The sequence below is a fragment of the Penicillium daleae genome (assembly GCF_028827525.1).
Source record: "Penicillium daleae strain IBT 16125 chromosome Unknown utg000006l_segment0_segment0, whole genome shotgun sequence".
NCBI lineage: Eukaryota > Fungi > Ascomycota > Eurotiomycetes > Eurotiales > Aspergillaceae > Penicillium > Penicillium daleae.
In genome coordinates, this window is record NW_026623154.1 from 3506982 (window position 1) to 3528325 (window position 21344).

Sequence of the window (21344 nt, forward strand, 5' to 3'; positions counted from 1 at the left end):
TGGCGCTCGTCTGTCGGGTATGTATCCGACCTCTTGATTCAATTTTGCAAATGTCTCTATTATTGAAGTTATACCGCGATTGTAGCTATTAGAGTTTGGGCGTATGGAGTGGAAATGGTTCTTGGTGGCGGCGGCGCATTCAGCGCAGGTTGTGCACCCTGGCGATGATGTGCACTTGCTGTTTTACGTAAGCTCTCACAGTACATGGCCTTATAAATCTCATAATGTCATACATTAAAAAGCTTCCACGCTTGAGTCCTGACATGAGCTCAGCTAATATCGTACAGGGAGAACTATGCAAGTATTGATTCTATATTCCTATTACTCTATGATTGCAAGAAGAATACTATCAGATATCTATCATATCGACTTCATGAATAGGATGATGTCCTCAAGAATATGGCTAGCGTGAGTGACGATAAGAACTAAAGAGAAACACATGTTATTCTTCGTCCGATACATCTAGTATATTGTGAAAACGGGTAATACTTACTATGGCTTGCATTCTGGTACACCTTGAGCTTCGACCGCGGAAGTATCTGTGCTACACGCCACGCGGTCACTTCCACAGGAGTTCCAGCATCCGAGTCACCGTGAAGAAGTAGGACAGGAAGCTTTGACTCCTGATTTAGTGTAGCCAAAGTTTCACTGAAGTCATACCCACTGAAGAGCTGCACAGATCGTTCGATTGCAAGAGCATCAGCCGCGTCGGCCATACGCTCAATACGCCCCATTAGCTTGTCAGGCACTTCATTATTGCCAACGCCCAGCGGGCCTTTAAATGCCTCTGACATAAAACCTGCTCGGTCCTCACGAATCTTATCGATCACCTGGTCCCATGTCTCTTTCGTCGTGCCTTGGGGGAACTCTGGTGTAGCAGTTGGATAGGGAAGAGATGTATTCACCCAAACAAAACCCTTACCAGAAAGGCCAAATGAGCATTAGCTAAAGGTGTACGTAACTGAATGCGGCAGGTAGTATGTCAACATACCTGGCAATTCTGACGGATGTAATTGCTTGACATATACGCCAGCAACGACTCGCCGCCCCCCATACTGGCTGCAATGAAAACAAATTTGCCGACTTCCAGTTTCTCAAGTAGGTCGACAATATCATTAGCAAGTACGTGATAATCGATCTCGGTGCGCTCCGGTCGCATGCCATTCCACTCGCTCTTGCCGAAGCCCCGTCTATCCAGGGCAATACAGCGAAATCTATAACTCTCGCTTAAGTGTATCATCAGCGGTTCCCACATAGAGGAGGACAAGGGCCACTGATGTAAGAAAACCAGGGTTGGCTGGCTCTCGTTGGAATATTCAGCTCTCACATTGTGCGGTTCAGGAATTAAAGAGGGGATGTAGTCCCTGTAGAATAATGCTGCACCATCAAAGGAACTTTCGAAATGTGGCATGTTTATACAGTAGTTGCTGATCGAAAAGCTATAAACCCGTGCCAGGAATAGACTATGGTATTTAAATCGAACTTTATACCTACTCTACTATCTGCAACCCATGATAGGGTCGGTATACTGAAAAGGTCTATGCTGTATGACTGGGTCTTCGGATAGTATTGCGAAAACTGTACTCCGTAGTAAAAATTGAGCCGAGGTGCCAAGAAACCTGGTTTGCCACGCTCTCCGCCTCGGGAGAAGCTAATTTCTTTGATTAGAAGACCTGTTTTGGGTGCAATGCCGAGTTTGAGATCATGAGAATGTCTTCAGGGAGGCCGCAAGATTGCTAAGATAGACTTACGGGATGTTTAAGGTGAACGGCCCGCGGCCATGATTACTTCGTTCACCGAAGTCGAGTTCAGATGACTTCTAACTTAACTGTCAATCCCTCTCGGCATACCGGTTTTGATTACGCCAAAAAAATGCTGGGATCCGGGGCCCCGTTGGTCCCGACGATGCTAATCATCTTATTTAGTGGGTGCTTCTAAAACTATATAGCTCACCCTGTCAGTTTTAATTCTACGATTAAATTTCATGCACGATCCACTATTCAAAGCTTTCGGATTTGTTGTACTACCCAGAAGGCAATCCCCCAACTTGTTAGAATGGCCCCATCAGGAATTCGGGATATCGAGAACAAGCCTGCACCAGGCATCTCCTACTTTACTCCCGCCCAGGAAATACCCGCAGGCACAGCGATAAATCCCCAGTCCAACGGTTGTACACCTCCAAAGCTCTTCCAGCCTTTGAAAGTGCGCAACCTCGGATTCCCAAATCGAATCGCTGTGAGTTTGTATTTGTGCCTCCTCTTCGGATGTCGGGTGGAAACTAACTTTCTTGCAATCTAGCTGTCCCCTCTTTGTCAGTATTCCGCTGACGATGGCCATATGACCGACTGGCACCTGGCCCATCTGGGCGGCATCGCTCAACGTGGTGCAGGCTTTCTGATGGTTGAAGCCACGGCTGTCGCACCGGAGGGCCGTATCACCCCGCAAGACCATGGACTGTGGAAGGACTCCCAAATTGAGCCGCTAAAACGTGTGATTGAGTTTGTCCACAGTCAGGGCCAGCTGGTTGGGGTACAAATAGCCCATGCTGGACGAAAGGCTAGTACTTTAGCACCTTGGCTTGCGACTGCGGATCCAGCGACGGCAAAGGAAGGCTGGCCAAATGAAGATATAGCTACCGAAAAAGTGGGAGGCTGGCCCGACAATGTGGCAGGGCCGACTAACGATCCCTTGTCTGACCGACATGTTATCCCCAAAGAAATGACCAAGCAGGATATCGAAAATTTCAAAGTAGCCTGGGTGGCGGCCACCAAGCGTGCCGTCAAAGCTGGTGCCGATTTCATAGAGATCCACAATGCCCATGGCTATCTCTTGTCATCCTTCCTCTCTCCCGCGGTTAACACGCGTACGGATGAATATGGTGGCACCTTTGAGAATCGAATCCGCCTATCCCTTGAAATCGCCAGGCTCACCCGCGAAGCTGTGCCTAAGGATCTGCCCATTTTCCTTCGTGTCTCTGCCACAGACTGGCTGGAGGAATCGGTGCCGAATCAGCCGAGCTGGCGTATTGAAGATACTGTTAAATTCGCCCAAGTCCTTGCAGAGGTTGGTGATATTGATGTCCTAGATGTGAGCAGCGGTGGCAACCACAAGGCGCAGCACATTCACGCTCGTCCGGGATTCCAGGCTCCATTCGCCGTGGCCGTCAAGAAGGCTGTGGGAGATCGACTAATTGTGGGAACTGTGGGCATGATTAGCTCAGCCGAGCTCGCAAATACTCTCATTGAAAAGGATGGGCTAGACTTTGTTATGGTCGGGCGTGGATTCCTAAAGAATCCTGGGTTAGTTTGGTCGTGGGCGGAAGAGCTGGGTGTAGAGATAGCCATGGCAAACCAAATCCGCTGGGGGTTTACAGGCCGGCGAGTCACGAAGGCTCATGTAAACTAATAGCTACAAAGTCTCGTGTGGTTTACCACTGTTCTTTCCTGCCTCTGCTTAGAGAAGTTTGTAAATATCAATTTTAAATTTGAATATACAGAGAATTTCGATAACAGATTGCCTGCTAGACACGCTTTCTTTTCCAGGGCCCAACTTCAATTACTCTAAGCCAATTATAGCTAGTGCAAGTCCTCTTCAGACAAAGCCTAGCGGTATGATTGGCTGTACGATATTTTTAAATCCGACGATCTGCACCGACCCCGGTAGTGGGTCTGAGGGAAAGAAAGCGTGTGTCTGGTAGGTATTCTGTTTTCGAAAATCCCTGTATGTGAAGAAATAATAAAGCAGGCCCCTCACCTTGGCTATGTACTCCCTGATGATTGCGGACATGTTAAACTGGACTGTCAGATGTACTGCATGATGAATTTATATCAAATCAAATTTACATTTCTAAGGGAAACCTCAATGGTAGCCTGACTAAGCAAGCGAATCGAAACAGGAGAAAAATTTGCGCAAATTTGGACTGAATACGGAGTAGTTTGCTCTTAGTATTACTCTGTAGCGCAGGGAAGCGCAGAAACGATATATAACCCACAAATGAACTGAAAGGGTTCACTCTGTGGTACTGCACCTGTGTCTGCTATGGAAATGAAGGGTATGGAGCTGGTGAATAGTTAGCTGCTGTGATGCCTTAGAAAGCAGGCAAACAAGCAATCCTGAATAGGAAACAGGCGCTGATCAGTACAAAGGTGCTTAATCAAAAGTCACGCTGAAGTCGATCAGATTGTCCAGTCCGGCAGTTCTCTTCTTCATTGTATACTTCCAAGTTCCAATAGCACCTCTTTCGTATGGATGTAACGGTGTCCAGCTGTAACGAAATTTACTAGACAGTGTAAAAGACCTGTCGATCAGATCGAGTAGAGGGAACGAGGGTGACGCGAACACGAATAGATCTCGGTCGGAACGGAGACCGCTCTTTGAAGAACGAAAGTGGATATAATCAGTGCGCGATCCTTGTAGCCCCAGCGTCTGCTGAGATTCGGTGTCATATATGGAGGGCTTCAGGGCCTGGTCTATCACGTAAGGTTCAATATACAAATCCTTAACAACAATTGATACGTCTGTCTCTCGATCTAACGGCTCTGCGTCTAATCTATAGCGGTTTTCTTTTCAAATTCAGTAATTTGGGTACATTTGATATAGGGCATTAGATTCTGGCATATGTTGTTCCTTCTATCCAGTCCCAATCCCTCTCAGCGTGTTCATATCGTTTCCTGGCAACATATTAAACCGTCTCGATCAAACATAGGTAGTAATGTTGTACTGTAATATATCTATATAAATGTAGTTTCGATTAGTACCAGGCATAACATGTATATGGTAGAAGGGGATTCGATGATGGGTAACGCATACACAATGACAGGATGGTCATGGGGACGATTCTCATTTTTCATAGACATGTCAATTGCGCAATTTCCACCGATTGGTGTCATTTTCCTCCTTAGACTAAGTCAGTGTCCTCTGTCTCGGGCGACGGCTTCGAATTGGCTATTCTTATGTTTTCTCCCTAAGCGATGCATACGCACTCAGGATAGGGTTGACACCCTTTTTTGACAGCAGCGCACTACACTTTTCTTTCCTAGATTGACCTCTGCATCCTTGATCGTGTTTATTCTCTTCTTCTTGAGCTCCCTGCCAATTAACAACTTCTTCTGGTCACTCTGTATGCACCTTAGCTCAGACATGTGGGCTGTGGCATTCTTCTCCTGTCTCGACCTGTCTGTTCTGATCAGACTGCCTACAGCGTTCACCTCCTCTTAAATATATAAATAAGGAAACGAGGTTTGACAACTACATTCCTAATGACCACGCTGAAGAGCTACTATACAACCATCAACAGTATATTATAATTTTCGAATTGAATGGCATAGTCTATAAAATCCTTCGTAAGGCCAAATGTAAGATCAGTGATATGCTTATCACAATTAGTGAGACTGATGTGCACTCCCAACGTAACTTCATGCTTCATCTATCTGATTCGATCTTGCTTTCATGTGGCTCAATTTTTGATTTCGGAACCTTCATCCCCCGCTGTAACTTTCTCGGGCTTCTGATTGCCAGAAGCCCCTGAAAGCACGCGTCCACTCACAAAGTCATCCGGCATAAGGGGAACCTTCATTTCAAACACATTGTCGATGGCAGTATACTGGTGATACCCCAGCCGAGCCAGAGGGGCGGCTTTTAAAACATCGAAAAGCTTCAAAACAGATCAGCATGAAGAATGATCCAGAATGAGGATGTGACTCTCCTACCCCATCAGACGTGATATACTCGCCCTTGACATGAATACCCACAACTCGACCAATGACAATATCGGAATGACCGACGAGGGAGTCGCCCTGAATCCGGACAACGGAGTGCACTTTACATTCAAAGCTCACAGGCGATTCCGCCACTCGAGGAGGTTTGACCAAGCGGCTGGGAGCTTTAGTGACGCCGGAGATGGGGAATTCATCTCCCCAAGACTCGAGCGCCGACTGATTGACATTCTCACGGAGATCATATCTGTTTGATTTTATCAGCATTATCATTTATAATTATATACGACTAGCGGGCTGATTGTATCATACGTCGGCATATTCCACACAAACTCCCCTGTCTCTTGCGCATTAATCACAGAGTCCTTGCTCCGGCTTTTGTACACAGACTGATGGCCAATGAACAAGATGGTAGGTGGGTCGAATGAAACATTAGTAAACTGGCTATAAGGCCCTAAGTTGTCTTGGCCATCCTTGCTGGTTGTGCTGATCCATCCAATTGGACGGGGAATGACAAAGCTCTTGAAAGGGTCATGAGGGAGGCCGGACGTTTCACCCTTTGGGGGTTCATAAAAAATGTCGGAATAAGTCATGATGAATTCTAAAGAAATGGAATAGAACGCTGAACTTTGTGAAACTGCTCCACAATCTCTGAAAAAAAAGGAGTTCTCACAGGACATCAGTTCTTACTATAAGTACTCCGGTGATCCTGTGCTCGACAAAACAAAAGGCCGAGGTAGGACAAAAATTTGACTTTGATTTAGCATCATGATCGGTACTATGCTCGGATGACGAAATATTATTTTTCTTATCAGCCGCATCTACTGATTCGAATACCCCACGCACGGCTTTGATTTTTCACTTCAGGGTGACGATCGACTACACCAGCCGACATGGGCTTCGCCACAACCGGCCCCGCCATGGCCGAGGCTCGCTCCCACACTCGCATACTTAAACTCTACGCGACATAAACATAATTTAGACTTCTTCCTCGGCTTGACAAATGGCAGAGGATGACCTCCACGATAGAAGAGATATGTTCTTGATTACATTGAAGGCCGAAATCAGGTTGTTAAGTCCTTTTTATCAAAGTAATAATTGTGCAATTTCTCACCCTGTAGTGCGTCAGGAGAACAAACCGAGGCAGGCTAGGCCGACGGGCGACCATTCATTGCGTATAAATTGGCTAGAAATTCGGATGCCCTATAGCCATCCCTTCTTATAATGGGATGTTGACGAAAGTGTTGAGCGAGGCACCGAGGTTCTATGACTAAATTCCCAAGTCTCATTCAGTGCTCGGGCATACGAAGGAAAGCTTTACAGGGGCATAAATACCTAAGATGATGAATCCATTGTCCTTCCACGACCAGCGATATTACTCTCAAGTCTGAGATTAACACTACAATATTCCCCTTCCCTGCTGTCGATGTCGTGTTCTTTTTAGTCCGGCCTTGGTCCCAACGAAGGATGATGTCCTTTCCTGTGTTCCGACATACCGGCCCCTGGAACGAAATAAGCAGACAAGATCGCGGGCTCCATTTCGTAGAGTCCTACGCCACGGAAATCACCTCAGACCTTACCTTGCCTTACTCATCTACCAAATTTTTCTCTCCTTCCTGCACTTTCTACGATGCCACCGATGTAACCTACAAAGGGGCAGGCGATATTAAGTCGTGGATGCAACGCTTGTTTTCTCCGTTCGACAAACTCGAGTTCGCTGTTATTAGCTGTCTTTCAATCAACGAGTCAGACCCGAGAGACAAGAAGCCGAAGTACACTGTTATCGGGGAATTCCTTGGGAAACACTGGTTCAAGGGTGACCCGGAGCCGATTTTGGCACCAAGAGTTATGATTTTCAACATCGATGTTAGTGAAACGGAAGATGGGTTCGACGGCCTTCAATACTCAAGTGTCCGGTTATACTGGAATACATCGCTTGTTAGAGATGAGAGGATGAGAAGAGCACAGACTAAGGACAAGGCATGAAGGAAGACACTGCCAACACTTTGGGTTCTGTAGTCGTTGAAAGGGCGGATTGGGGTATAGCGACCGCTCGTATTACTTCCAAAACAAGTAGTAAATACACGATACAGTAATAAGACAACCAACACAGTCTGGTTTTCCTATACTCAAGGTACTTAATCTTAGATTTCGTCTTGAAGTCTCACCTTCAGTCAATTACGTCTTCTTCATCTTCCCCTTCCCTATTTCTTGATGTGTGAATTGTATGCACACAGAAGCAGCACCTTCACCTGAATATATCATTCGTTGCTGTCTAATTTACTGCGAGAGTCGACCTTACAAATTGAGTCAGTTACATTAACCTACATGGCGATGAGACCAATGCATTATTCTTTACTTTATATTTTCACTGGAGTGAACCTAAGCTATTCTACTTCATAGCTATCAAAAAGATTTATACGTCCTGTGATTAAATTCCAAATGTCTAGGAAATGTACACCACTGTGTTTAAAGTCGGCGAACGAAATGCAGTACCGAGGACCTAGGTGACTGTTTTAATTATGATTTCGCCACCCTCCTTTTTCACATCATCCGTAGGGGTAACTATCTTTCCAAATTCGTCAACAACCAGCCTCGGTCCGTTGCCGGCTCTGGCACCAGTAGTTAGTTACAGATATTTTATTTATTAATCAGGATCTCTCGTCTCTTTTTTGGTGATCTGTCTAGCCTCGGCGTAGCAATGCTCATGACCACCTGGCCTCTGCGGCAATAGACGTAGATAGGCAAGCTTCTCAGCCGTTAATTACTACTATATAAACCTCCATGCCAGCGCCCGGTATTATTCACTCAATCAGCGGATATCTCCCTGAGGACTAGATACTAGTGACATTGATCAATTTCCTTGATTCACGAGAAGCACGATTTGCCTATACCTCCGACAAATGTCTTCCTTCCTTCGTGCAGACGTTTACGTGTCATCTCGTCTACCGGTTGCGACGCCAAGACACGGTGACCCCGGCGGCTGGTCGCCTATCTCATGCACATTGATACAAGGCGACTTTAAAGCCATTCTAGTTGACACACCGATTTCCATCGCGCAGACGGAAGACCTGGTTCGCTGGATCAAAGAAACAGCCCCAGGTAAAGACCTTGAGTATATCTACATCACCCATGGCCATGGCGACCACTGGTTTGGAATTGCAGTATTGAGAAAGTTCTGGCCGAATGTGCGTGCCATAGCCACCTGTGGCACCGTCGTGCATATGAAACGGGAGCTGGATCCTATCATATTTGAGGGATTCTGGCTCAACAATTTCCCGGGTGATCAAATCGCCCAGCCTGTCACCTTGGCTGAACCAATGGAGTCAAGCACATTTCGACTGGAGGGCCATGATTTTCACGTCATTGAGGTAGGCCATACCGATACATATAACTCAACTGTGCTCCATGTTCCCAGCCTACGTCTTGTTGTGGCCGGAGATGTTGTTTACGGCGATGTTCATCAGTTCTTCGGGGAGGCAAAAACGACGGAGAGGAGGAAAGAATGGCTTCGAGCTCTCGATACTATTGAAGCTCTAGAACCACATACTGTTATTGCAGGCCATAAGCGAGCCGGTACAGTCGATGGGATATTCAACATCAGATCAACCAGAGAGTATATTCTGGCATTTGATGACGCAGTCAGAACGTCTTCAAACTGGGAGGAGCTGTGGCTGAAGATGAAAACGTTGTACCCGGGGCGAATTAATCCCAATGCCATCATGCATGGAGCTATAGCAGCGTTTACCTAGTGAATCGGGCAAATGAAAGAGAGATGAATAGAGTTTATTTGTTGTTCCACCTGTTACAGCATACATTGATCGTAACAAAACACGTTTTAGGGGAGAGTCATCGTCGAGAAAGAACATCTACATCTTGCAGGCCAACGCATGCACGAAAAGAATGATACCTATGGACAACTAGTCCATCGAATACTGCATCTAACAGCGAGGCAATAAACCTCCCAGGGCGGTCCGGTAAACCTAAATTCGACCAATCCTAAAAGTTCGCCAATTGGGCTCACATTTGCCGTCGCCCGAGTTTAGGAATTTCGGATTAGTGATCAACCCGTGAGTAACAAGCCGCGAGGATGATTTCTACAATACCGCCAAATTACTGCCCAATTCATTTCTGGTGGATCATCCGTGTTGGCAATTTGCCACCATCGAATATCATAGTTACAATACCCTCGGTTGCTACGGGGGTTGTCCGTATTAATAGGGAGGGAGCCCGAGGATCCATCGCGAATCTTCCTAAATATATAAAGCCAGGCGTTACCAGATAATGTAGTGGTGGCTGTCAATGGTTACACCGTTGCGCCTAATTCGATATATCGAGCGTGCGTTACGACAAACTAGCGGAAACGCCTTCAGTCCAACTGTCAACACTCTTGTTCAATTGCAAAGCTCTTGAAAATTAGCGATCATGTCAGCTCGAGATTCCGGGCGGGCCATCCGACCCGACAGATCGCTCACATCACACTCAGGCTTACTGATTCTTGATCGGGATGGACAGCAAGAAACGATATTGCCACCTCAAAGTCGAACAACTTCGACAGCTGCCACACCGCCAAGTGTATTGCTGGTACTGTCTGCTTCCATGTACCCGATCCCAAAAGCCCAGAGTCAAAATCTCGCAGTTGAAGATCGAGTTCCACCGTACGGGGGATTTTTTGTAAACGAACAGAAGATCGAGAACGATGACGGCCACTTCACCCCACAACCATCACTGGCCTCTCTATCATCTTTGGTGCAAAATAACTCCCCAAAACGCGATTTGATAAAGCCGGGAGATAAGACAGAAATCAAGCCTGCTCCGAAGAGAGGCAGGCCTAGAAAAATAGTGAATCTTGATGATGCAGGATCCAATGAGGTAGGTTTCTCTCCACCCCCATCAACGAATGAATTTCTGTTATAATGGTCCAAGTTTCTTTCATTTCTTGTATTGCGTGTCCTTTTCCTTTTTTCGTGGTTGTTTCTGTTATTATCCCTCCAGTCCTAACGCGCTCACAGCACCGCCGAACCCAGCTGCGTGTCGCACAAAGGGCGTATCGACGCCGAAAAGAGATAAAAATATCAACTTTAGAGAATCGCATCGCTGAGCTGGAAAATACAATTAAGAGGATGGGTGGCTCGCATGAACCCCCTGGCAGTGCTCTTTCTCAATGAGACATTTTGAAGGCTAGCCTCCCTCTTTAACTACCAAAACTTTTTATTTGTGGTAGTCGCCCAACAGACAACAGAGCTTGATGAAACTCTTACATACAGTCTCTCTTTAGGAAAGAAGACTCTCCCCTACCAAGGACAGATATGTGGATCATGATTCCTGATGAGATCCGAATTGCACAGGCTATTTGATGCCAACTTACAGATCTTGACCCTATGGTGATGGCTGTGCTCGTATCGGTTGTTTGTCTTGCAAGGAAACAGTAACTCGGGGCTTTGAAGGGAGTATACAAGTACACATAAAGCATATCTCTTTGTACTTGTATCTGTGATAATTATGGGATTGGTTCATGTATTATATCTATACCCAACCAAATCTTGCACTTGATCGTCAATAGTTGCAGCCCGACTAAAGCTCAACACGTTGCTGTTAGTAATAATCTCTACTTTACCATATGGAGATCCCCATTCAATTCCAGCGTGAAGAGGTAAAGACATCCGTCGTACGCGGTTCTTTTCATCAGGGGTTTTAAGCTCGCCTGGAGTTATTCCTAATCCATCAAATCCATATTTTTGATGCCCGAGAGTCTAAGCCGAGTACATTCGCTGTCTCGTTCTTTTTTACAGTCGCTCAATTTCCGGTTACTTATACAGCGTCTATGTACGTAAAACGACAAAACATAGGAGGCAGTCCCTCAGGTCCAGCTAACAATTAGAAATCCTCTTGATTCCTGAAAATGAAGTGAAACAGCACAGCCAATAAGTATTATCTACCGTAACGGAAAGAGTTTCATCCAATTCAACAGAATAAAGTTACCTTATATCCATATTATTCCCATTCGATATGTTCTGTTCCTGAAAAGGAATTAAAACCAGTGGACACGCTCAGCAGCCAGAGGATGAACAGAACAGACTTCCGTACAGCTCAAAAATGCCGCACGATCGCTGTTACTAGGAAACTGCCCGTTTCGCGTCCATGTGGATCTTCAAGATGGGTGCTATGTTCTCTGGCTGCACTCGTTCCCAAAGCGATCCTTTGCCAGCATTTCTGCCTTCTTCATCTTCTCGTCGGAAATATTCTTCAACATTTCGGATACGATTAGGATGAATCTGATCCAGGAGTGCGTAGTCCCGACGGATGATTCCCCGGTTATTTCCTGAGTGGCGCCACATATTCCAGAAACCCGTGAAGTTCTGCTTGACCGTCATCGATGCAGGGTCGTTTCGATCCGCGCTATACCCAGCAACTTGGTCTGCATACGCAGACATAGGACCAGATTGCCAGTAGTCCTCTAGCGGGGTGTCAACATATCGTGCCCGGTGGCCTGTAACTTTCTCGAAGGCCTTTGCGAGATCAACATAGTGAACATGGTCCATGGCAACCTCGAGATTATTTCCGTTGGACCGGGCTGGATCATCGAAGATCCAGCGGGCGTAATGTGCACAGTCGTCCAGAGCGACATGGGCCACCGCTCCCTCACCGAGCGGGACGCGCCAGAGAGCCACCTTTTCTCCATCATCGTCTATCACAATCGACGGCGACATAGGGCCTCCGCGAGCGATGGTCATTTCGACGTATGGACCCGTGGTGAAGACAGCAACTGCCATTTTATAGGTACCTGGAAAGTTTCTCTTGTTGCTTTCATGCTCCGCTAGCAGCCAATCACCAACACGTCCCTTTCCAGCGTAGTGTCCCGTCCGAAAGATGGGGTTGTAGCCGGATTTCTTGTAGACAAAGTCTAGGTTCCCGTAGACGAAAAATTTAATTCCTCGGTCCTCAACAGCAAGTTCATATGCTCGCATGGCCCAGTAGGTCTCCGTTTTCTCACCAGTGTTAAAGCCATCGATGTTGACATAGGCGCCATCGCAGCCACGGTAGCCGTTCCTTATATCTTCTTCGCTTGTAAATGAGCCCTCAACGAGTTCGACATTACCCAATGCAAGCAGCTCTTGGGCACGAGGTGACTTGGAGTTTCGCGTCAGGATTCGGCAAAAGTACTTGCCGTCAGAGACGAGACCGCGCACCACAGGGAGGCCCTGGGCTCCGGTTCCGCCAACAACGAAGATCTTCGTGACAGAGTTAGATGACATTATGATCAACTTGAGATATTGAGAATGCTTTGCTTGTAGTTCGTTTCGTTGCTTTTCTGATTTATTCGCCGGGTGCTGGCGATGCTGACTGAGGTCTTAAAGCAAAGGCATTGGGGATTCCAGAGACCGTTTATATATGTGATGACCGCGGTCGGGAAAAACTCCAGCCCTCCGACTAATCCGATATGATCATTCTCAATCTTTGATACCATGATGAATTATGACGTAACCGTATACTCAACATCGATGCTTTCAGACATTCGGCCCCTGCAGATTGAAGTTCGCCTTCAAATATGGCCGCGGTCAAAATCACCGAGCCGATGCAGCTTTTCAGCGTCTTTTGTGTTGAGTCAACTAAAAATGTCTCAAGAGCCAAATAGATGGTCTCAAAAATGAACATTGATGTTGAGTAATCAAATATTGCATGCGCCTCGGGTAACTATGCTCTCACTCGGGCCCTTTTGGTGACTAAACATGAATAACTAACTTAGTTAACTAATTGATCAACCGCATCCATCAAACAAAACAAACGCAGCCAACGGAGATTTCCCTGCCGGCAAATCCTCGACGAATAATCCATATTATAGAATTCGGCCTCGGTCATTCCCGAAGCCTTGATTTATCAGCGCGGAGGGGGCGGACGTGTGATATCGCAATAGACAAAATGTTGGATTCTCCCGTCCATGTACTGTATCTTGACCTTGACATATATTCCTGATTCTGGTCAAGTTTGGCAAAGGCAATGCAAATGGCACAAGTTGAGAGCGACCGGGAAATTAGCGCAACAAGCGACATTGGAGATATGTTATCTACCTCTGACGTCGAGCTACAAATTGGACTGGGTAGGATGAAGGAAACGCTGACTAACCAAAACAAATGGAGCTGGGATGATGATCCCAGCAATCCATATAACTGGCCAAAGAGGTTGAAGGCTCAACAAGTTCTCATGATCGCCTCTGCGGCTTTCGTAACGTGGGCCAATCTACCACGACTTCGAGATCTGACCTGGAGACTGACTAAATATCTAGATCCGTGTCTGTTTCGATACTATCACCTGCCCATTCGGAGTTTATGGAAGAGTTTAGAGTCAGCGATACAGTTGCTATCCTTCCTTTGTCCCTCTACGTGTTTGCTCTAGGTCTCGGCCCTGTGTTTGGTGGACCACTTTCAGAAACTGTTGGAAGATATCCAGTATATATTGGTTCGATTTCTCTTGGAACTTTATTCACCCTAGGCACAGGATTCAGTCCCACGTTTGGGGGCGTTTGCGTCTTGCGCTTCCTGGCAGGCTTTTGTTATGGCCCTACATTAGCTATCGGTGGAGGAACGATCAACGAAACATTCAGACCAGTGAAACGGGGCATCCCTTCGACTATCTTTATTCTAACTCCTTTTTTGGGCCCGGGTTTAGGGTCAGTATTATGCCTTTCAGCCTGACTATTTCATTCACGCCCCTATTAATGAAAACTATAGCCCTGTCATTGGAAGCTTCGTCGTCAATCGAAAGGGTTGGCGATGGACCCAGTGGACAATAATTTTCTTTTCTATCTTCACATTGATTACGATTGGCCTGGCAAGAGAAACTTTTCACCCTGTCATCCAACGTCGCCGGGCCAGAGAACTAGGCCACGATCTTCCTTCTTCGCCGCCATTCTCTGCGAAGATACGAACTTTTGCAACCATGACGCTTCTCCGTCCTATTCATATGCTCCTAACTGAACCTATCGTTGGTTTCATCTGCCTTTACGTCGCTTGTGAATTTGCGACGCTATTTTCCTTCTTCGCCGGTGTTCCGCTTGTTTTCCGGAGTGTCTATCATTTTGGGATCGAGGAGTCTGGCCTCGTGTTTCTGGCTATCGTTGTCGGTTGTTTGCTAGGAGCATTCACAGTAATCTTATGCGATATTCTTCTATATCGTAGGCGAACCCCGGAATATCTGGGACAACAAGTCCCGCCGGAAAATCGCCTTTACCCAGCTCTGATTGGTAGTGTGGGTATACCTATTGGCTTGTTCTGGTTTGCATGGAGTGCCAGACCAGACATTTCTTGGACGAGCCCCACTATCGCGATCATGGTATTTGCTTGGGGAAATCTCTCCATTTTTGTCGCCACAACCCAATACATCGTTGACAACTATCATGGTCTCACAGTCGTAAGCGCTATGAGTGCAAACAGCCTAGCCAGGTATGGGCTTGCGGCTGCATTTCCTCTTTTTACCATTCAGAGTGAGTATTTCCATGTGCTATTAACGGTACGTCCCTCTTCTTACTTGGTTTCATAGTGTACGCAAAACTCGGAATCGGATGGGCTTCAAGTATACTTGGGTTCATTGCTGTAGTGCTCCTGCCTGTTCCATGGGTCCTTTTCAAAGCTGGAAAAACCCTGAGAGCGTTAAGCAAATACGAAATCGCAGAAAGCCAAGGTTGACATGGTTTCAATACCGAGAGGGAGCCTCAAAATATTTGTGAAAGTCAACGTTTGTATATGATCAGGCCGCACATGCTAGGTGTTTTTTGGTTATAGGAAGCTTGACTCTTCTATTTTTGAAACATGATGCTATGTATATACAAAAGACCCTGTCAATTCCCTGGCTATTCGGCATTGTTTCCAAACCCTCTGTCAAGGATGTTATGCATTTTAAAGAAACTTGAGGATAAAGATCCTTCGCATCGAGGATCTTGGTGAGATCCTCAAGATTCAGTTGATGTATCAACGTGCATGAAAAGTGATTGTCTCGACTACGACTCGTTGTTCCGTCAATTCCTCCCTGCATCCTAATTGATTGTAGCTATTTGTCCACCCGGCCCCGAAGAGCACGCCAGGTAAAAGTCTGAGTCTGAAAAAGCCAGTGCGGCAAAAGCGAGGATCTTACCTTACGTGGAGGGACGAAGAGAGGAAGATACTGCGTGATATGGTGTCACGAAAGGTTTATCGATCTTGGCTGCAAGTGCGACGAGATTTCAATCGAAAATCTACCAAGAGAAGAAGTATGAACTCGGTGAAAGGCCAATGTAATCAGTTGGGCTTCGGCATTATTAGATCAAGCACCCGATCACTTACAACTTCGCTTGAGGGGCAAATGATGTCCCCCTCACACATTTACTCAAATGACAGAACTTTCTACAAGTAACGAAGAAGCAGACATAGTAGATCTTTTAGCTTATTGACAAGCGCTAATCAGCATTAAGTGGATTCCAGTTACGGAGAACACCCTACCCTAAGGTGCCGAGTTAAGAACCGCTGACTACTTGCAATTTCTCGAGTTATCTTTATCAAAAGATAGTTCACTACGTCTATGTCATTAGTAGATAACATAGGGTCACCTCGAGCAAAATAGATGACCAAATCGGACGTCTAGAGGAGACCATCAGGTTCGCACTACCAGAAGGCTCCAGATGGCACGGAGTGTACTATTATCAAAATCGCAAATACCTATCCTGGTTCCGAAAAGAACTCATTTTTGTATTTGCAGGTCGCAAAAGTATGAAGCGCTTGAATGAAATACTGTATTAGACTTGGATATTTGTGGTTAATCTGAAGGTGGAAGGGCATTTTAAAGAAGGCCTAATACGAACGGTCCTGGGGCTAGATATGACAGTAGAAAGGATGGAATGTACAGACGGCAGGAGTCTCGATGCAGTGACAAAGTGCATGCTCTATTGAGAAACAGAATTCTATGGTCGGATAATAGGCAAACAAGAAAGGAAGACTCCAAAGTTTGCTGGTATTTCGGGGAATGGTTCGAAATTGGAAGGCATATCTGAGGAAAAGTACTCTAAGGAAGAGAACTAGGGGAGAGAGCTACGTGTCGAAAAAGGTCATGTGCTTGAAATATGCATCATTCTACTTCATTCAACTTGGGAAAGCAAACAAACAAAACATCATGATTTCGAAGTTTGGTGTATTGATGACAGATGCAAGGGACTTATCTGGGTGTCTTTCTGCCCATCTATGAGGTGGCAACCAATGAACTTTTGGTACCATGAAGGGGATTGGAAATGTCCCTCCAGTCCCAAAATGCAAGACGCACACCACATGTCTCTCCCTCTGTGTGCGACAATAATCCTTTATTTCCCCCATATTTCACTGTTACATATGTGTTTTATTTAAATCTATTTTGTGTTTTGTGCGTTCAAGCCATCGAGGGATAAGAAAGGTTCCCCCCGCCTCCATTTAAGGAGTAGATTTCATGTTCAACACTTACCTTCGTAGCATCACATTCTTTCTTCTCTCCTCCATGTGTCAAATCCCCATATTATCTTTCTTTAATCGCCTTGCTCTTTGTGGGCCTCAGGCTCTGGGAGACAATTCGCTGAAATGAACAAGGTGGCACCAAGGACAAACATGAAAATCCAGATTGCGTAGCCTCCAGTCAGCTGTGTCCTCGTACCCAATGCAAAGAGACTGTTAAACAATGCCGGGCAGAAAGCTCTCAGCCCACTGGAACCAGTCAAGGCGAGGGCATTGAGAGTGCCCAGGTACTTGGGCGAGGGTGCGATATCGTTGACGGCAAGCTGAATTGCTGTGAAACTCATCGCAACACCACTTCCAAGGGCCAGTGTCACCGGCATGAACACCCAAAAGATCCTAAGCGAACCCTCAGTATCCATGCGCAGTAGCACGTTTCCGAGAGGACAGCACAGGAAAAACCAAGGGTAGGCAAGAGCACAGAGTCGGATCACCCTGTTCGATCCGACTCTGTGATGTAGTGGAGGGAATACCAGTAGCAGCCATGCAGCCTGCGCTGCGCCATTCAGTCCCATCATCAGGGAAATTTGAAAGGTCGTGAAATTGAAACCTCCGAGGCGCACAGGAGTATACCAAAAGACGGGAATAATCGCAGTATATGCGAATGCAAGGATCGTGATATGTGCGAAGACGTAGAGTACCTTGCTTACACCGGATGCTTTGAGAAGCTGCGTGGTTGAGAGGTCGCATTGGACTGGCGCATCTAACCTATCTTCGCTGTCACGGTCCACAGAAGTTACTTCTTTCTTCAAAGTCTCTTCAATAAACAAGAGACTAGACACAGCAGCAGTCGCCCCGATGAGGGCTATTACCAGACTTGAAAGGGCGTAAGGGTACTTTTTCAAGAACTCGATAGACCCGAAAGCGCCTGGGTACTGGCGCGTGGGGTTAGCAAGGGCACCACCTATCAGAGGACCCAGGAAAATGCCTAGGTTTCCAGTGAATGCAAACCAGCTAAATGCACGAGCCTGGGTCTTAGGCGTGCTATGTTCGGCTATCATGGTACGGATGGTGACAATAGTCCCCGCAAAAACGCCGGCAATGCATCTAAATAGTATCATCTGCGGGATGCTCTTCGCCATTCCAAATAGAGCAGTCGCGAATGTCACGCCGAACAAGGAAGACACCAGAACAGGCTTTCGTCCAATGAGATCGGCTGCTCGGCCCCAGAAGATCATGACGATGGCCTGTGTAAGAGAGAACATCGACTCGATCAGTCCGCTGTAGAAGCCAATGTCCGAGTCCGGAACGTTTCCATTTTCTTGCACCATCTGGCTAATGTAGGGAAAGATGGAGAAAAAGGCCAACGGCTCGACCACTCGTACATAGCATAGCAGTAGAATTTGGCGCGTGGGAAGAGGTTTTCCCTCAACCTCGTTGGAAGTGTCGCAATTCGGCGGCGACGAGCCGTATGTTGAGCCTGCGCCATGCACATCGTATTCAGGTCTGTCAGGCCTCAGCAAAGACGTCGATTCGGTGACACGTGATGCTGATGGGGAGGTAACATTGCGGTGGGAAGGCTGGCTTACTGTCCCCGATGTGGTGTTGGCCATGTGATATCCAGTCTGATAAGTCGATCAAGAAGAAGCGTAGACTTGTCGCTCGCTTCCTAAGTCGGGACAGTAAATGTAGGTCAAGGTAGGGGGTTGACTCGAACAAATTCTGTTCCCCACAAAGCCGTGCAGGCGGTCAGGGCGGACAAAATGGCGGAGCGTTGTGATAGACGAACTGGACATGCATTGGGGCGGCAGGTTTGTGAACGTTCGTAGATCTAGGAAGAGGTTTCCTGGCCTATATAGTCCCTAGACCAGGAGAGACATATGTCCAGCGCCTCAAGGCCAGTTATGTAATAAAGCTGTGGGACTATGTCCAGACAGGCTTCGAGTCTGGAGATGTAGGTCCGTGGTTAGGAAGCTTTCAGTTCGGACATCAGAGGAGGTCCGTGCCGCTGGAAGGAGGTTTTAAGCAAGGAGCGGTTTGTTTGTAGTAGGGATCTGTTTCGGCTGATGTTCTCAATTCGGTAGCCGTGTTCCCCAAGGTCGTTCTCTTCCGAGTTCTTCTGGATGGCTGCTGCTTTATCTCCCTTGAGGTCCAGCCCTTGCATTGGAACGTGGTGTATCGGCCTAGGCTGGATGAGGTACTATGGTTGAACGCAATATCTGATTCTAGATGAAGACGGCTAGCCGATTTTCCCATAGTTGGCATTGCTATTATTCTTGCTCAATGTTATCAATTTGATCATTTCGGTCAATCTTGCATCTCTTGTAGTTCTAACCGGGACATGAAGGGCTACTCTGGTATTAGAACACTCATGGGTATGGAATGTTTGGAAGCTACATGGATGGAATGTGCCTCTCACTTCCCTCTGAGATCTTCTAAATTTCATTCCCGTGAGGTACTGTCACCTGACTGATCGTGACGGTTTCGGGAGCATTTACGAATCATGGTGAAACTGTATCATGCTTGACGGGAGTGTGATACTAAAGACGTCTCTGGTAGCTGTTTGCATATAGATGCAAAGTAGACGCTCAGGGACCTTGTGGTATATATTTGAGGCAAGTATCGATCATTTGAAGGCAATAATCAAGTTGCAAAATGGCGCAAAGCGATCCGGATGAGAGGCTGATATATTTAGCCTGCAAGCATATCTTTCGCGGCTCTAACTTATAGGTAAGAAAATTGAAGATAGTCAAAGTCTTAATTAGACAAAACGAAATTGCTCTTACCGATATCCTAAGAGAATATAATATCAATCGCACTAGTAACGTTGCTAAGAAGCTTCTGGAGAGTTAGGTTTTTAATTCGACTTTAAAGGTTAGATTCGATTTCCGGAGTATTTAAGAGTAAAACTATATAACGTAGTACATATAATCCTTTTATCTAGTTTCCTTTAGAAGTCTTTCGGGAGTATCTTCCATCTAATAGCAAGGTAATAAAATATTAAGAATAGTACACTAGATAGGCGCTCTAGGGCTTATATTTATAGTCTAGGTTTAAGTAAAAGTAGGAGAGTAGGTAATCTAGGTAAGAATCCTTACCCTATTCTTACCTCTATCACCCTAGTCTCTAGACTTCTTACCTATATCACCTATACTTACCCTAAAGATTAAATCCGACGCTATTTTAAAGGTTAGGGCGTATTAAGAATTAGCCGTGTACTACATATGGCTTAAGTACGGCTAAGCGGATGGGAAGTCCTATTCTCCACACCCTATGGCTGTATGTACCGGACACAGAGTTTGAAGCAAACTATACTCTCTAAACTTTGAAACCTCATGTATAGAACTCTTCTTTTGCGTCGCGCGACCACGGGCGAGAAGTGTGAGGGGAGAAGCTGATTAAGAGCTGGGTGATTTGAAGGACAGTATTGAATATCATTGACACATAATTAATCTCGTTAAGCCAACGCTATCTTCCGCAGTTCTAACTAGCCTTCTATGCTCCTACCTTAAACAAACCCCCTCCAAACCCCATCCCCCTCTGGCACTAACTCCACCGTCTCACCACACTCAACCTGCTCAATATAAAACTCCGTAAACAACGACGTAATCGCAACCCGAAAACACCCCGAGTACAAAATATCCTCCTCCCCTAACAAAACATCAACAGCCTTAACAAAAGGCACCGATCCCGTTTCTCTCCAAGCAACAATAGACCGCATACACTCCTCATCAACCATAAGACAAACATTCGTCCGCAGGCCAGGCTCAATTCTATCCTCAGGCACCCCACCATTCCCATTTTCATCGACCACGCCATCACCATCGCCATCGCCGTATTCTAAACTCCGGTACGCGATCGCAACTTGCTCGGGGGTTATATCCCTTAATGCTTCGTTGGATACCTGCTTTAGGTACATTTTGTCTGTGATACGGGATAACCCGGATTCTGGGGGTGCATTGTTGATTGTTTCGGAGAGGATTTGGTCTTTTGCTTCGAGGAAGGATTCCCAAAGGTTTTCATTGTCGTAGTGCGTGCGGAAGAGGAGGAAGCCGAAGTCTGCCCAGCCTTCTTCTTCGACTAGATCGACTAGTTGTTTGAGTCTGGTAGTGTAGGTGTCGGTCATTTTTGTCTTGATAGCGCTGCTTTTAGCTGTGCAGTTGTCTCTGATTGTTTGAGGGTACCT

General features: G+C 46.4%; 9 protein-coding genes across 9 annotated transcripts; 4 read left to right on the forward strand and 5 right to left on the reverse strand.

Annotated features, from left to right (window-relative positions):
* Positions 1-360: 360 nt before the first annotated feature.
* N7458_006962 (alpha/beta fold hydrolase) lies at positions 361-1411 on the reverse strand (the record flags this gene model as incomplete). The annotated part of the gene is made up of 3 exons (XM_056910344.1): positions 361-425; positions 494-917; positions 992-1411. The coding sequence occupies 3 exons, from the start codon at positions 1409-1411 to the stop codon at positions 361-363; spliced, it is 909 nt and encodes a 302-aa protein (XP_056766048.1).
* A 644-nt stretch (positions 1412-2055) lies between these two features.
* Positions 2056-3405, forward strand: N7458_006963 (NADH:flavin oxidoreductase/NADH oxidase; the record flags this gene model as incomplete). The annotated part of the gene is made up of 2 exons (XM_056910345.1): positions 2056-2235; positions 2299-3405. 2 exons carry the CDS (start codon positions 2056-2058, stop codon positions 3403-3405), a joined length of 1287 nt encoding a protein of 428 aa, XP_056766049.1.
* Positions 3406-5455: 2050 nt separating this feature from the next.
* Positions 5456-6307, reverse strand: N7458_006964 (flavin reductase family protein; the record flags this gene model as incomplete). The annotated part of the gene is made up of 3 exons (XM_056910346.1): positions 5456-5653; positions 5709-5961; positions 6027-6307. The coding sequence occupies 3 exons, from the start codon at positions 6305-6307 to the stop codon at positions 5456-5458; spliced, it is 732 nt and encodes a 243-aa protein (XP_056766050.1).
* Positions 6308-7181: 874 nt separating this feature from the next.
* Positions 7182-7700, forward strand: N7458_006965 (uncharacterized protein; the record flags this gene model as incomplete). The annotated part of the gene is made up of 1 exon (XM_056910347.1): positions 7182-7700. The coding sequence occupies one exon, from the start codon at positions 7182-7184 to the stop codon at positions 7698-7700; it is 519 nt and encodes a 172-aa protein (XP_056766051.1).
* A 917-nt stretch (positions 7701-8617) lies between these two features.
* Positions 8618-9466, forward strand: N7458_006966 (MBL fold metallo-hydrolase; the record flags this gene model as incomplete). The annotated part of the gene is made up of 1 exon (XM_056910348.1): positions 8618-9466. One exon carries the CDS (start codon positions 8618-8620, stop codon positions 9464-9466), a length of 849 nt encoding a protein of 282 aa, XP_056766052.1.
* A 2364-nt stretch (positions 9467-11830) lies between these two features.
* Positions 11831-12970, reverse strand: N7458_006967 (uncharacterized protein; the record flags this gene model as incomplete). The annotated part of the gene is made up of 1 exon (XM_056910349.1): positions 11831-12970. The coding sequence occupies one exon, from the start codon at positions 12968-12970 to the stop codon at positions 11831-11833; it is 1140 nt and encodes a 379-aa protein (XP_056766053.1).
* Positions 12971-13718: 748 nt separating this feature from the next.
* Positions 13719-15397, forward strand: N7458_006968 (MFS transporter; the record flags this gene model as incomplete). Its single annotated transcript, XM_056910350.1, is given in 4 exon segments — positions 13719-13942; positions 13999-14386; positions 14403-15195; positions 15252-15397. 4 exon segments carry the CDS (start codon positions 13719-13721, stop codon positions 15395-15397), a joined length of 1551 nt encoding a protein of 516 aa, XP_056766054.1.
* A 1838-nt stretch (positions 15398-17235) lies between these two features.
* On the reverse strand, positions 17236-18771 carry N7458_006969 (MFS transporter; the record flags this gene model as incomplete). The annotated part of the gene is made up of 1 exon (XM_056910351.1): positions 17236-18771. One exon carries the CDS (start codon positions 18769-18771, stop codon positions 17236-17238), a length of 1536 nt encoding a protein of 511 aa, XP_056766055.1.
* A 1895-nt stretch (positions 18772-20666) lies between these two features.
* Positions 20667-21284, reverse strand: N7458_006970 (uncharacterized protein; the record flags this gene model as incomplete). Its single annotated transcript, XM_056910352.1, has 1 exon — positions 20667-21284. The coding sequence occupies one exon, from the start codon at positions 21282-21284 to the stop codon at positions 20667-20669; it is 618 nt and encodes a 205-aa protein (XP_056766056.1).
* Positions 21285-21344: the final 60 nt, after the last annotated feature.